The sequence below is a fragment of the Carlito syrichta genome, unplaced genomic scaffold (assembly GCF_000164805.1).
Source record: "Carlito syrichta isolate Samal-C Ts95f unplaced genomic scaffold, Tarsius_syrichta-2.0.1 Scaffold306946, whole genome shotgun sequence".
Taxonomy (NCBI): Eukaryota; Metazoa; Chordata; class Mammalia; order Primates; family Tarsiidae; genus Carlito; species Carlito syrichta.
Window position 1 is genome coordinate 761,139 of NW_007251042.1, and position 15,131 is coordinate 776,269.

At 45.7% G+C, this 15,131-nt stretch overlaps 1 protein-coding gene across 1 annotated transcript in view; it reads right to left on the bottom strand.

The window, feature by feature from the left end:
* PEBP4 (phosphatidylethanolamine binding protein 4) overlaps positions 1–15,131 on the bottom strand; it is a 211,838-nt gene that overhangs the window by 87,008 nt on the left and 109,699 nt on the right. Inside the window, exon 3 of the mRNA XM_008063571.1 lies at positions 12,873–12,971. Within this exon, the coding sequence (XP_008061762.1) occupies positions 12,873–12,971 (99 nt within the window). The remainder of the gene's footprint in view (positions 1–12,872; positions 12,972–15,131) is intronic.

A 15,131-nucleotide genomic window follows, 5' to 3' on the forward strand; every position in this document is an offset into this window, starting at 1 on the left:
ATCCCAAAGGAGTAAGATGGCCTCTTATGGTCACCTGCTGCCACCCCACACAGCAGTCAGAGTGATCTTTTAAAAATGCAATGCAGGGCCGGGTGTGGTGGCTCATGCCTATAATCCCAGCACTTTGGGAGGCCAAGCTGAGAGGATTGCCTGAGCTCAAGGGTTTGAGACTAGCCTGGGCAACTTGGCAAGACCTCATCTCTACAATAAATAAAAAAAAAATTAGCCTGGTGTGATGGTGCATGCCTGTAGTTCCAGCTACTTTGAAGACTGAGGCAGAAGAATCACCTGAGTGTAGCAGGTCAAGGCTGCGGTGACCGTGAGCATGCCGCTGCACTCCAGCCTGGGTGACAGAGCGAGACTCCAACTCAAAAAAATAATGCAATGCAGCTTTATCTCCTGCTAAAAGTCCTCCCATGGTCTGCATGCCAAACTCCTTGCCCAGGCCTGGATAAAGACCCTGCATGGGCAGCTGTCAAAGTCCCAGATGCATATATATATTTTTAATGTAGTAGGAACATATAACATGAGATCTTTTCTCTTCACAGTCTTTAAGTGTACAGTACTGTACTGCTAACTATAGGCTCAAGGTTGCACAGCAGATCTCTAGAACTTTATCATCTTGTATAACTGAAACAATATTGTTGAACAGAACTCCCCATTTCCCCTCCCTCCACATTCACATCCCTTGAGGACCCTAAAAATGAGGACCCTGGGTCCCACCCCAAGAGATTCTGGTTTAACTGGTCGGGGGTGTGGCTTCTCTGATAGATATTCAGGGTAAGAACCGTCATCCTTCCTGGCCTCTCTTGCTGCCCTCACTGACCTCATCTCTTACATGCTTTCCTTTGATCTGTCTTCCCCAGCCACACCAGCCCCTATCTGTTTCTGGAATGCACCCAGCCCGGATGTCCTTTCCTGTCTGGGTCACCTGATGAATTGCCACTCTGCCCACAGGACTGGGGCGCTTTTTTCGCTGTTCACTTTCTCCTCTCCATGGTTCTTGGTACTTAACTCCATCCTGACCCTCCTCATTCTAAATTGGCATCACCGATTTTTCTCCTCTGTTGCCCTCACCAGATAGGGAGCTCCTCAATGGAGGGGATTCGACTGTATACACTTTTGATCTGCAGTGCCTGAATGAAAACTGCCGCCTAAGATGTGCTGAGTGAATGAACAAACGAGTGAATGAATGAATGAATGAATGAATGAAGTGTTCTGATCAATGCATAGAAAGGAGAGTTATAATCTTCAATGCTCGAAAGTCTTTACTTCTACGGATGTAGCCTGAGATTATATTAACTGCCTTAACTCCTGCATTATGGTTTGATATTCTATTATTAGCTTGAAATTTAGATTAAAATTAGCTTTAAAACTAGCTAAAATTCCTCTTGATCTTTTCCCCTCTTGAACCTCTGACATGCCAGATCTTTCTCATTCTGTATGTGTGCAATTGACTTGGAACCTAAATATAGAACTTTAGATTAATCCCTATTAAATCTCATTTTTTCAATGCCAAAATTAACTGTTTTGTGTTACCCATCACTTTAACTATTCCTTGAAACTTGGTGTACCCTACAGATTTGGTGAGCATTCTATCCAGAAAAATATTGAACTCATGCTAGAACCTTGTGGCATGTCACCAGAGCCCAACTTTAAGGTTGGAACGAATTTATTTGTCTTCAGAAATGATTTACCAACAAACAACAAACTCACCCAACACAACAGTCATGGAAGCCAGATTCCACCTTCCACCCCCTTGCACATAGGTTACCATGATTGATTTGGTCTAGTGCCAGGCTCAGCCAAGTTGTGCTGTGCTTACTGAGCTTTTTTTCTGGCCCAAAGAACCAGTGTATTTACCAACAATGAAGTCTAAGTGGTCAGGCATGACTTATTTTTGGTGAACTTATGCTGACTCCTAAAGTGCTCTGTTTTCTGTGTTGTCTCAGATCGTCTGCTTATTAAACTGTTTTTGAAGTTGGAGAACTGATATTATACCCATTAGCCTAAATTTGGGAATCCATGTTTTCCTTCCCTGTTTCTTGAAATCAGTTTGTGATGCCAAATCCGAACTCTTTCTGAACCTTGAAGATGTAATTCATCTAGTGATCTTACTCATTTAAAGCAACTATGTGTTTGTAGATTGCAAAAGCGTTTTTAGGAAGGGGGGCAGTGCAAGCAACAGTCCATACAAGTCTGTAACAGCAGGGAAGGTTTGAGGCACCACAAGTCAATCAGCAGGAGACCACAGGGGCTACTGGGGGAGAGGAGTAGGCAGGGATGGGTCTCTGTCCTGAGATATATAGGGAGTCACTGCAGGGCTTCAGATTTAGAAAAAATCATCCCATAAAGAAAAGGTTGATACTTTTGTAGGGGATGAGATTATAGGAGAGGAACCAGTTATAACAATTCAGAGATAAGTGATAAGAGCCTCAGTGAACTCAACCATCATGACTTTTAATTTTTATTTATGACTCTTTTTTCTCCTTCCTGAAATGCAATTGCTTATATCCTCTGACTTTTCCAGGTCTGCTCATAATTCAAATCCCAGCTCAATTCCTATCTCCTCTGTGAAGTCATCATAGAGTGATGACACCTCCATGCATCCACTCATCCAACTACTCAACTTTTATCCATCCATCCCTCCATCTATCCATCCACCTACCCAACCTCTATCCATTGATGTATTCCTTCATCCATCCACCTACCCAGCCCTCATCCATCTATGTTTTCATGCATCCATTCACCCATTTGCCTACCAACCTTTATCCATCCATCCACCTACCCAACTTCTACCCATTCATAGATTCATCCATTTATACATTCGTTCAGTCATCCACCTACCCACATCCATCCATCCATCCATCCAGCTACCCAACCTTTATCCATCCATCCACCTACCCAACTTCTACCCATTCATAGATTCATCCATTTATCCATTCGTTCAGTCATCCACCTACCCACATCCATCCATCCATCCATCCATCCAGCTACCCAACCTTTATCCATCCATCCATCCATCCATTCATCTGCCTACCCAACTTTCGTTCCCCTAACCATCTATTCACCCACCTTCCCAACCCCTATCCATCCATCCATCCACCCTGTATTTATCTCTGCATCCATCCATCCATTAACCTACCCATTCTTCATCAATCCATCCATCCATTCTTTCATTTTAAATTCATTTATTCCTTTGTGCCTTTATTCATTCCATCATTCAACATTTACTGAGGGCCTTGAATATACTAGGCACTGCGCTAGGTGCTGGAAATATAAGAATAAGACATATTTCTGCTGTCCAGGAACTGGTGGTCTGAGAGGGAAAAGAGACTCATAAATAATAATGAAGGTGCTAGTTGAGGTTTGCCTGAATGTGGTAAGAGCAAGGGCAGGACTGACTAATTCCATCTGGGGGTGTCGGAGCAAGCCTTTCAGCAGAGGTGACATCTGAACTGAGCCTTGGTTGAGGAGGAGAGGATTGCCTCCCCAAGGAGAGGAGGGTGCTCTAAACACTCACAGTTCTTTGAGTCTAAAGTTAGAGCTGACTTTAAACCACTGAATATTGCCCTCTAATGGTTTCCTATTTATTAGCCTTGTCTTTCCAACTGGACAGAACAATATTTGACATTCCCAACATGTATTCATTCAATAGTTATTTATTATTATTTTATTTTATTAAATAGCCACAGTGTGGAGCACAGAGCAGATTGGTCAGTCCTAACCCCTCCCTGTTAAGTCTGATGCCTGCTGGTGGCTTTTCTTCCTCAAGGTCTTTTAAGTGCTAACCACACAGGCAACTCACTCTCCTGGCTAGGCCCTGTCCTTTCTCTTGGGGTGACATATAGTCTGTAGCATGAAAGGCCCAACTTTCTAGGCCTTTCATGGAGGACGTAGGGAGGCAGAAGATGGAAGAAGTAGCCAGCATACACAGTAACTACTAAGGACCAGGTGCTGTTGGCTGGGTGTTTCCCAATTTTTATCTCATTGAATCCTCAACATTTCTGTGAAGTAGACATTACGTTAGACTCCTTTTCTACAGATGAAGAAACAGACTCCGGGAGGCAAACAGTTGGCTCACAGTAAGTTGGAATCAGCCTTCCGTGTCCGCATTGCACTTGAAGGCTCTGGTCAAGGGCTGCGCATGGCTGATGTGGGTGCCACCAACCTCACACCACATTGGTACCAACACTTCATAGCATCCACACTTGGCCTTGATAGAAGCTGTCACCTAGGCTGGTGTGGAACCTTCCTAAACTCTGGAGAGGCAATATGGCCTCGTGAGCCTGGGTGTAGGCTTTGGGCTCAGATTTCAGGCAGCCACCTTCTAGCTGTGACATCTTGGGCAAGTGGTTTACCCACTTTGGGCTTCAATTTTCTTAGCTCTCTTACCTCCCTCTTAAGGTTTTTGTGGGAGCTGTTCATGTAAAGTACAGAACTTGCTACCACTTGGCACATATGAAATATGACAGGTGGAGACATTATTTGGAGGTGTCAAAGGACACACCTTATAGGTCGTCTGCACCAGCCTTCTACCCAGTGGGAAAATTCCCTGGATCTCCTATGAATCATTACGTTCAATGATAAGGAGCTTGCTCCATGGCAGGGCACAAGTTCAATTCTTAGGCAGTTCAGATTCATAGAAAGTTCTTCCTACTATGGGGCTAAGTTTGCTTCCCTATAAAACTTCACCCGTTGGTCCAGTTCTGCCCAGTGGATTCCAGAAGAATGTCTCCTGTTTTTCAGTGAGAGTTCCTCAAGTCCTTTAAGCCGGTTCATTCTCACACTCCCGTGGCTGTTCCAGCAGGCTAACCTCTCCTATTTCTTTCAGCTGTTGCTGACCTCAAGTGGTTTCTGTAGAACCTCACCATTCTGGTTGCTTTCCTATGCTGGTCGCCATGTCTCTTAAATCAGTGTGGCCAGAACAGAAGACATTATTCTGGGTGTGGCATAAACCATGCAAGCAAATAGAACTTTCTGAGATCAAGGAGGGATCACTGTGCTCAGAAATGCTGCCATGACTCTCTCCTCCTATCCTCCACCTCTGTCTTCTGAGGCTCAGTGGACAGTGACAAGCCCAGGATCTTTATGTCAGGGCAAGGCTAGATTCGAACTGTTGTTCTCAGTCTCATCCATTTTACTGCTTTGCCCATGAAGAGGCACCAGGCGCCACCCTCAACTCCCTCAGTTGAGTTCAGAGTTGGGTGAGCAAGATTGTGCTCTTCCCTTTGGGGTGTCTTATGGGTGTGTGTGTGTGTGTGTGTGTGTGTGTGTGTGTGTGTGTGTGAGAGAGAGAGAGAGAGAGAGAGAGAGAGAGAGAGAAATAAAGAGCGAGTTTTCTGCCTGATCCAGGAATTCTCCTGGATGGCAGAATTGGTTTCCATAACGACTTTCTGATATAAACATATTTGATAAAAATAAGTTAACAGCGGAGCTGTGCTGTAGCACAGAATCTCAGAGTGCTGAGAGAGAGAGAGAGAGAGAGGGAGAAAGAGAGAGACCTCCCTGAAGAACAGCATTTTCTTTCTTTCTCACCCCTCCTAGTCAACCTCTCTATACGTGCTTGTCATAAACCAACTAAAAAGCTTTGTTTACCATATCCCTGCATATACTGGCTTCTTCCTGCCTGTATACCTTATATTCATATCCTTTCTGTTACTTGCTCTCACTCTCTCTCCTTAGTTACCTGAAGCACTACAGTATATATGGGATAATATGATAAATTCATTTCCAATTCACTGCATTATTCCTTGAATATTTTAATGACTCATTGAATGGAGTAAAAAAAGCTATTTCAAATGAACAATTATGCTGCATTAGTCTAAGGGCTGATTATATTTAAACACTGCTCACATGGATAACAGGACACAGCGACCTCAGCATACAAGAGCTAATTTGGCTCTTATCTCCAAATAATTTCACATCGCAAATTACCACGAAAACCTAAAGGGCTTTAAAAACATTCATCAAAAGATAATAATCCACTTTGTAGCAAAATTTTATTGAAATTATTTTGAATGGGAACGAAGGCATCTCTAGGGTGGGACAATGACAGCAGAGTGGGACTGTGAGTGACAAGGAGATGGCAAGGGGTGTGGGCCTGTGTTAAAAACAGAGGCAGAGCCAGGCTCTGTAGCTCAGCCTGGAATCCCGCGCCTTTGGGAGGCTGAGGTGAGTGAATTGCCTGAGCCCGCGGGTTCGAGACCCGTCTGGGCAACTTGGCGAGACCTCTTCTCTACAATAAATCAAAAAATCAGCCGGGTGTGGTAGTGCGCGCCTGTAGTTCCGGCTACTCAGAAGGCTGAGGAGGAAGGATTGCCGGAGCCCAGCAGGTCGAGGCTGCGGTGGCCGGGAGCGGCCACTGCACTCCAGTCTGGGTGACAGAGTGAGACTCCAACTCAAAAAAAAAAAAACAAAACCAGAGGCAGGAAGTGTTGGGAGGAGGGGGCTGCAGCCACGGATGCAGAGAGCACCCCACAGGCCTGACCATCTCACACAGCCCTACCCCCCACCCTGGCTGTGGTCTGGGATGACAGCAGGGGGGCCTGCTTTGGTCCCCCAGGGAGTCACAAGGCAACCCCTAGAGGCTGAATGGTGGGACTGACAGCCCCCTTCCAGGCCCCAGTGACCTTCTCCACCAGCGCAAGTCTGGGTCATGCTGAATCTTCCAAGCTGGGCCTGAATCCGTCTGGATTCAAAAGGCAGGTGGGGTGAGCCATGCTTGGCGCTGTCTAGAATTTTCACTTTGCAGACCACGGGTCCAAAAGTCGAAGGGAATTTGTGAAATCATAAGTAACTGCTGTGGTCAGATGTCAAAGTTGCGGGTGGACAGGGAGAGAATCACACTTATTAAGGTTCTGCTCTTCTGTGCCAAGAGCCTTAATTTAATTGACCACTGAGAAATAGATACTATTATCATGCTCGCTTAAAAAAATGTACATATATTATTTATTTAGCGTCAGAGCCTCACCCTGTTGCCCAGGCTGGAGTGCAGTGGCACAATCACGGCTCACTGCAGCTTCAACCTTCTAGGCTCAGGTGATCTTTCCGTCTTAGCCTCCTGAGTAGCTAATGCAAACCACCATGTCCAGCTAATTTTGAAAATCCTTTTGTAGAGATGATCTTGCTGTGCTGCCCAGGCTGGTCTCAAACTCCTGGCCTTCAGTGATCCTCCAGCCTTGGCCCCCCCAAAGGGCTGGGATTATAGGCGTGTACCACCACACCCAGCCATCATGCCCATTTTAATGATGAAGAAGCGGAAGCTCAGAGATTCCTATCTGGAAGTAGCAGGGTCTGGAACCTCCTCTGGGCCATCTGACCCTAAGGCCCAGGCTCTTTCTCTTCCTCTTCAGGGTGACCTTGTACAAGTCTGGTTCATAACTGGGGCCACCTCTGCCTCGTCCCCACCAGCAAATGCTCTTTATAGCCCACAGATCTGAACCTATGTTAGTAGCTAGTAGGGAGCATAAGGCATGCCTTTCAGTTGTTTGTGACTTAAAATGGACTCACAGTGGAGATCAAAGCATGTGTGGGCAACCGCACCAATATTAGTGGTAACACTGAAAACATAGCTCCAAATAAAGAAATCATGATGAATCGCATCTCCTTGTCGTGACCTCTTCATTGGGACTTGTGGGCCTGATAAAAATTCCTTATTTTGTTTATTATCATTAGCTGGGCTCTGGGTATATAGAAAATCACATTATATAATTATTTCTATATATGTACATTTAAATATCTACAGGATCTGCAACTCCATTGATCAGGAACAAGGATAAATATGCTGCTTTCTATAGCGCTTCTCTCTAGGGAGGCTTCCCGTTTGTGCATGTGTAATTTCCTTTTTCCTGGTCTCAACCCTGGAGAGTGAGATTTCTGTTAGTTTTATAGACTGAGAAGTTGCAACCTCACGGAGGTTAAGCAACTTGCTCAGTAGTGGGACCCATCACTCCAACACAAGTGTCCTGGCTCAAGCCAACCACATAACTGGAAAGCAGGGAGCTATAATCCCTGCCTTGTTTATTAGGTTTTCCATCTATCTTATTCACCTAATATACTTACAGGTCCTTAAAAAAAGCAACAAAAAACCCTCTAATTATGGAAAAGTTTAACCCTATAGAAAAGTAGACAGAATAATGACCCCTTAGAGGCCCTTTTAATTCAACCCAGAATCGGTTGCATTTACAGCTGCCAAAGGTTCAGGGTACTGAATGAAAGGGAAACATGAACTTGCCAGCTCCCTTTTCTTTCTTAAAACAAAAAAGATATTCAGGGCAAATTTTAGAATCATTGACGGTTTCTAGAAAGATTTTCTTTTTTGGAAGAAAAAAGGTACTCTTGTCTCCTTAATTGTTCTTAGTGTTCTTTGTCACCAATCATGATATTCTTTGTGGAAAGTATTAATATACCATCTTCCTGTGTTCAATATTCCCATTAACAATAAAAAGTCTAATGAACATATCTGCATGAAAAGCCCTGAGCACTAATTTCAGAGACAAATAAAAGATGAACCAATAAGTGTTTCTTCTGAAATGAATGATGCAAATTAATTGATATCTTAATGAGGCTTAAGCATGAAGATTATTAGTTAGATTGAATTAGAACTGAAAAACATCTTTAAGGAAAAGCCGAGGGCACAGCACCCAGGGAGAAAGACATTCTCTGTCAGTGTTTGGTTAGAAATTTCTTTTGCTCAATGAGACAGTTTCAAAGAGGGAACTGCTTTATGTATCAGTCCCTGTTTGCCCTAATCTGGCCAGGTTTGGGGACTGAAGCCCAGTCCTCTTCCCAGGTATAGGAAGTTTTACCCCAAGTGATAATACCACTACCATGCTGCAGACTCCTTCCTTGATCTCTCTAGAATAAAAATCTTGCGAGGGCAGAACCATCCTCAATTTTGTTTGCATCTGTAACCCCAGTCCTAGCTAGGGACCTGACTTAAAGCAATAATAATAATGTAACAGTAGTGGCTGTGGCCCATGCCTATAATCCCAGCATTTTGAGAAGCCGAGGAAGGAGGATCACTTGAGTCCAGGAGCTTGAGACCAGCCTGGGCATCATAGCGAGATCTCATCTCTGCAAAAAACAAAAACAAAAACAAAAACACGAGTCAGGTGTGGTGGCATGCACCCATAGTCCCACTTCTTGGGAGGCTGAAACAGAAGGATCACCTGAGCCCAGGAGGTTGAGGCTGGGGTGAGCCATGACTGTGCCACTGTATTCCAGCCTAGATGACAGAGTGAAACCCTGGCTCAATGGTAACAACAACAACAACAACAAAAACAACAACAACAACAACATAACAGCAAGAAACTATGTAGCGCTTATGTGTTCTGGGTATTGTTCCAAGCACTTTCCTTAAAATAACTCGGTTAAGCTTCATAACAACAATGTGAGGTAGGGACTATTAGTATCCCCACTTTGCAAGTGAGTATATTGAGACACAGAGAGGTTGGGCAACTAGTCCAGGATCACACAGCTAATGATGGTGGATTAAGGATTCGAACCATAGCAGTCTGGCTCCAGAGTCCTTGCTCTAACCACTGTGACATATTGACAAGTGTTCAATATGTATTCCTTGAATTAAATGAACAAAAGGGTACTGTGATTGTCTGATCTTGACTACTGGGTATCTCTCTAGCTCCTAGTTAAGTTGCCAGCAGGTCTAGAACTTTATCCTACTCTGTACTGGATCCTGCCAGCCTCCCTTTGGGGTAGGGGCAGGGAGGCTATAGATGTTTCCTGTATTCCTAAGAACTGGTTCCTGTCCTGTTTCAACCTGGGTAGCCTATGAAAAAAATTGTCCCTACTGAGGGGATTCCATGGCTATGGCCTGGTCTGCCATCCAATTGACCTGGCCCCCTAATATCCAGGCCAGCTTAGTTTCCACCAAGTTTGCTTCTGTGGTCATTGTGAGTCGCAGGGCCATTGTCACTCTGTGTCTGCAGTGACTTTATGGCATGCCTTACTGCAGGGGCTCTTGGGTAATGATGACTTGTAGGGTGTAGTTTTATGGGGTTCAAAATGCTTATCAGGTACATTTTATTCAGCAAGAGAACATCCCCTGGGGAGGGTTCCCCGACAGCATCTACCTGTAAAAGGCAGTCAGAAGTAGAACCCTGGGAGTGAGCTGGGGGGTGGGATGGAGGGAACCACAGAAATTATTCTTCCCATCATCCAGAGAGGGCTCCTTATTGCAGTGGAGCTGATGCGAGAGACAGAGTGTGAATCCAGTCTGCGTGGTATGGGAGGGTATGTGGTTTGGAGTTGGGGACAAGGATGGGAGACCTACATCTATAATCCCCCAGCTGAGAGACTGTGCCATTCACCTCTCTAGGCCTTGCTCTCCCCATCTACAAAATGGGGATAATGCCTGGTTCACACAACGATTGTGAGCTTCACAAGCTTCAAAATGTTTTTCACTCAGAACTTGCTCCACAAATGAGGGGGTAACAATGACCAAGGCCTCCTGACACTGAACTCTGCGGTGTCCCTTCAGTCTGCTCACTCCTCCTGCTTGTCAAACATGGATGCCGTGCTCTCACTACACTGACTGAAGTGTAAGTCCTGTGACTGAGACGGTGCCTGGGAATCTGCATTTTTAACAAGCTCGCCCACCAATTCGAATGTACTCTACTGCTTAGACCCACTCAGCAATAGACAACACCAACACAAAGGAAGGGGTCTGGGTTGGATTAGTACTTCCTCTTCTTCCGGCCATGGTCCAAAACCTGAGACCTAAATCAATTTGGGTGACACCGTCTTTGTGGCTGGTGGAATTTGGGGGCAGCTAGGCAGGGCCATGTGGCTACAGCTGCTGCTTCCTGCTGGACACTCAGAGGAGGGAAGGGGGTGAAATGTAGCAAAAACTCAAGCCTCCTCCCACTTAAGTGGGCAGACCGAGGGCCACACCTAAGCAGGTGGCCCTGGTAAGCTCTGTTGGCTTAGCAGTCTTGGCTGACAGCTACCACCTGTCACCTGCCACCTGCTCTGCTTCTAAGCTGAGCTGCCGATGCCAAACCCATGTTGGTAGCACAAAGCCTAAGTGAGAGTTCTGACCTGAGTATGGGGGGTGGGGAGGAGAGTGGGGTGGAGTGGGATGAGGGTCTTCGGGCTTGGCAGAGAGGCAGACGGATGGTCCCAGGATTCTGAAATCATCCCATCCATAACTGCTTTTGCATTCTGGCCCCAGAACTGCCAAGTGGGAATTGCCAAGTGGGAATTCCAAATTGATTATGGGAAGCCCTGGATGTGTGGGGGGGACTGGGAACGTGACCTTCAGAACCATCCTCCTTCGTGAGTGTTTCACCCCTGGGATGGCTGGGAACTCCCACGTCCAGAAAATGGCAATGCGCTAGACTGGAGGGAGGTGCCAGACCTTTCCCTTTTGTGCCCTCTGCTCTCATCCCTGCCCCGAGGGCATGAACACCCCTAGCTCTGTCCCTTTGGGTGTTTATGGTGTTTCCCAAGCTCTTGGCTGGGCCAAGGATACTTGGTCAGGGAAGTGTGTGGAGTAATGGAGACGGGCTCAAGCACTGTCCAAGACGCTGCTGCTTGAGTCTCTCTTGAGAAAACCACTTCACTTCCAGGGCCATGACCAGGGATGCCTACAAGGAGGGCTGTCCACCTGAGCTTCCTGGGAAGGGTCTTGTCATTGGGGTGGTTGCCAGGGTAACTCCTCCCACCTGTCACCCTCAACTCAGTGGCTGCAAATGTCCCTGCTGTGTTCAGGAGAGTCAAGATCTAGTTCAGATTGATACCCCTTCCTCCACCCATAGCTCTAGAAGCCCCTTATATTTGTGGAATTCTCTTTGTTTTTCAAAGTGCTCTCAATATGTTCTTTCATCACAATAGCAGCATAAAGTCAGTAGCAAAGTTCCCACGTTATAAATAAAGACAAAATGCCCAGAGGGGCTCCCGGTGACATGACAGAGGTCCTTGAGCTGGTAACTAGCCATAATCCAAACGTAGTATTTCTAGTCCTGAGTTTCCACCGTCTTAAGGGGTTGACATTTTTGGACACTCTGCAAAAGTCATCAGCAGGTGTTCTAGGCATAGATTCGTAGATGTTTGAGGCTAGCGTGGACTTCCCCAGAGTGCACTGCCAAGCACTTGTGAACAAGAGACTCAATAATCAAACATGATTGGGAAAGAAATGCATATGATATAAGCATATTAGGACAGCAAAAGCTCTAAAATCCCTTCAGTGAGAAGTGCATTAATTCAGTTCAACCCAGAGTGTCCAGCACTTGTTGGGCAGTAGAAACTTTCCCCCACATAATGCCCCCTAATAATCCACCAAATCTGAGAAAACTCTTCTGGAGAGGTGGCCAGGCTCCTCCACCTCACAACAACAAAGAGACAAAGAGGAGGGGCAGCCCTTGTTTCCTTACAAAGAAAAAGAAATTGCCGTGCCTCGTGCCTCCTCAGGAGCTCCAGGACTTCCCCTGGCTAGTTCTGTCCCCTGTACGGCCCACAATTCCCCCCCAGTCCACTAGTCCAGGGGTGCTGGAGCCAATTGTTCAATTTTCAGAAATTGTGTGAGTTAGTTGTTAAATCTTCGGTAGCTTGAAATTAACTGTGGAGGGGGAATTTATGTATACCACGAAAATCAGCAAATACTACGAATTAGGGCTTTCCTGCCCCTCTTCCTGAGATCTGGGTTACCAATGCACCACTGGCCCTAGGACACTTTGAAATTGTTAGGAAACTTGGGAGAGATGTGACAATTGACTGCTGTGAGCAACCAGGCACAGGAGTCCTCTCTCCCCCTAGTTTCTGACCCTCCTGAAAGAGAACTGAGAACTGCACACAGACTGTCTTTGGCTACAGCACTAAATGAGTCAGAAAGGGCCTCTTGGCCTGCTTACGTTGATATCTGCGACCAGCCAGTGTCTCCAGTATTTGAACCTGGGGTCTGCCCTGCTCGGGGCATCTGGATCCACCATCATCAGGATGTAGGTTGAGCCCTGTAACACACACACCAGAAAGGAATGTAGCATCATGGCTAGAAGTCTGTTGGAAAACACTAAGGGGGTAGATTCTCATGTTCCCACCATTCCAAGCAAGAACGGACAACCGGCTCCTCTCGCTTCCTTCCCAGTTCATCTTTGTTCTTATGACATCCCTCTCGTGTCACGTACTTATTCTCAGAAAAATGAAGTCTGTGAAACAGACAGTGGGACTCTTGGCTTTCCCTTTGTGAGAAAGAGTAAATCCAACACGGCATATATCTGAGACCCCAGGAGCCCTTTCTCTGGGTGCTGTAGAGGAAACAAAGAAATCTGAAAAAGGGCTACTGTCCTCAAAAAGCTTCCAGCATAGTTGGAGTGACTTACCTATCAATTTAGCAGATCTATGAGAACTATTCTGTGTCCAGAACTATGCCAGTTGCAAGGGACAGGAGGATTCATTCATCCTTTCAACAAGCATTTGCTGAATACCTACTATGTGCCAGAAGCTACTCCAGGTGCCAGAAAGCCAACAGAGGGCAAGACAGTAAGAGTCATACCTTCAGGAAGCTTTTATTCTAGGTATGAGACACAGATAATAAAAATAAATAAACAAGCAAGGAAATATCAAGTTGTGAGTCATGCTATGATAAAAAATAAAACACGGTGGGACGAGAGATGGGCAGCATTTCAGGAGGAGAAAGTTACTGCGATGGTCTTCAGGCTTTAAGGAACAGAGAGAGTGTCATTGTGGTTGGGGACAAGCAGTGGGGAGGGTGGATATGGCAGGTGGGAGAGGTGGGCAGGGACCAGGCCACAGAAGACTCTCGAGGCCTGGGTGAGGAGTGGGATTATATTCAAAGTGCAGCAGAACTGTTACAGGGTTTTAGGCAGGACCGTGATGTGCCCTGATTTATGTTTCTAGGAGGTTGTTTTGGCGGTGGGGTGGAAAATGAATTGTTGGCAGAAGGCCAGACAGGAAGCCAGGAGACCAGTTAGAAAACTCTCGCAGTAGTCTATGAAGGATGATGGTATCTTGGATTAGGATGGTAGCAATGGAGATAGAAACAAAGAAATGGACTGGGGGAGTATTTTTAGGCAGAATCAACAGGGTTTGGTGATGGATTGAATGGTAGGGCAGTGAGGAAGGGCTGGAGGAAGAGAAATTGAGACTGACTCCCGGGTTTTTGGCTTAAGCAGCTGAGCCATTTAATAACACAGAGAAGACTTGGAAAGGAAGACGTATGAAAGGGGACATTGAGAGTTCTGATTTAGACACGGGAAGTTTGAAATGTCTTTCCAAAGACAATCAAGTACATATTTAGAGTCTAAAGTTCAGGGATAAGATTAGGACTAGGTGTATACATTTGAGAGGCATTGACATTTAGATCGTTTTTAAATCTGTAAAGCAGACACAGAGAAGAAAAGAGGTCTCATGACTGAACTCTAGAACATGCTAATATTGAGAAGAGAGGAGGAACTGGGAAAGGGGACTGTGGAGTCCGAAAGGGTGGGAACATCTGGAGAACAGGCACCATAAAGGTCGAGACAGAAAGTGTTTCAAGGAGGAGAAAGTGATTAACTGTGTTGAATATGAAAAGTAGGGTCAGATAAGAACACAGATGTGACAATCTGATTCAACCACTTGGCAATCACTGTTATCTCGACAAGCTCACTTTTAGCAGAGTGGAAAGGACTGATATTTGATTAGAACAATTGAGCTGAGATAGGGTATGAGGAACTGGAGATAGCTACTAAACATGAAAATTAAAAAGCGGGCCGGGCGTGGCGGCTCACACCCATAATCACAGCACTTTGGGAGGCCGAGGGGAGAGGATTGTCTGAACCCAGGAGTTCAAGAGACCAGCCTGGGCAAATTGGTGAGATCTCATCTCTATAATAAATCAAAATATTAGCCAGGTGTGGTGGTGCATGCCTAGAGTTCCAGCTACTTGGAAGACTGAGGCAGAAGGATTGCCTGAGCCCAGTAGGTCGAGGCTGTGGTGGCAGGGAGTGTGCCACTGCCCTCCAGCCTGGGTGACAGAGTGAGACTCCCACTCAAATAAAATAAAATAAAATAAACAGGAAGTCTTGGTGTGAAGGACAGCTTAGACGTAGAGTGGCTGTTACTAGAGAGGAAGGTTTTTTTTTTTTGTTTGTTTTTTTTGAGTTGGGGTC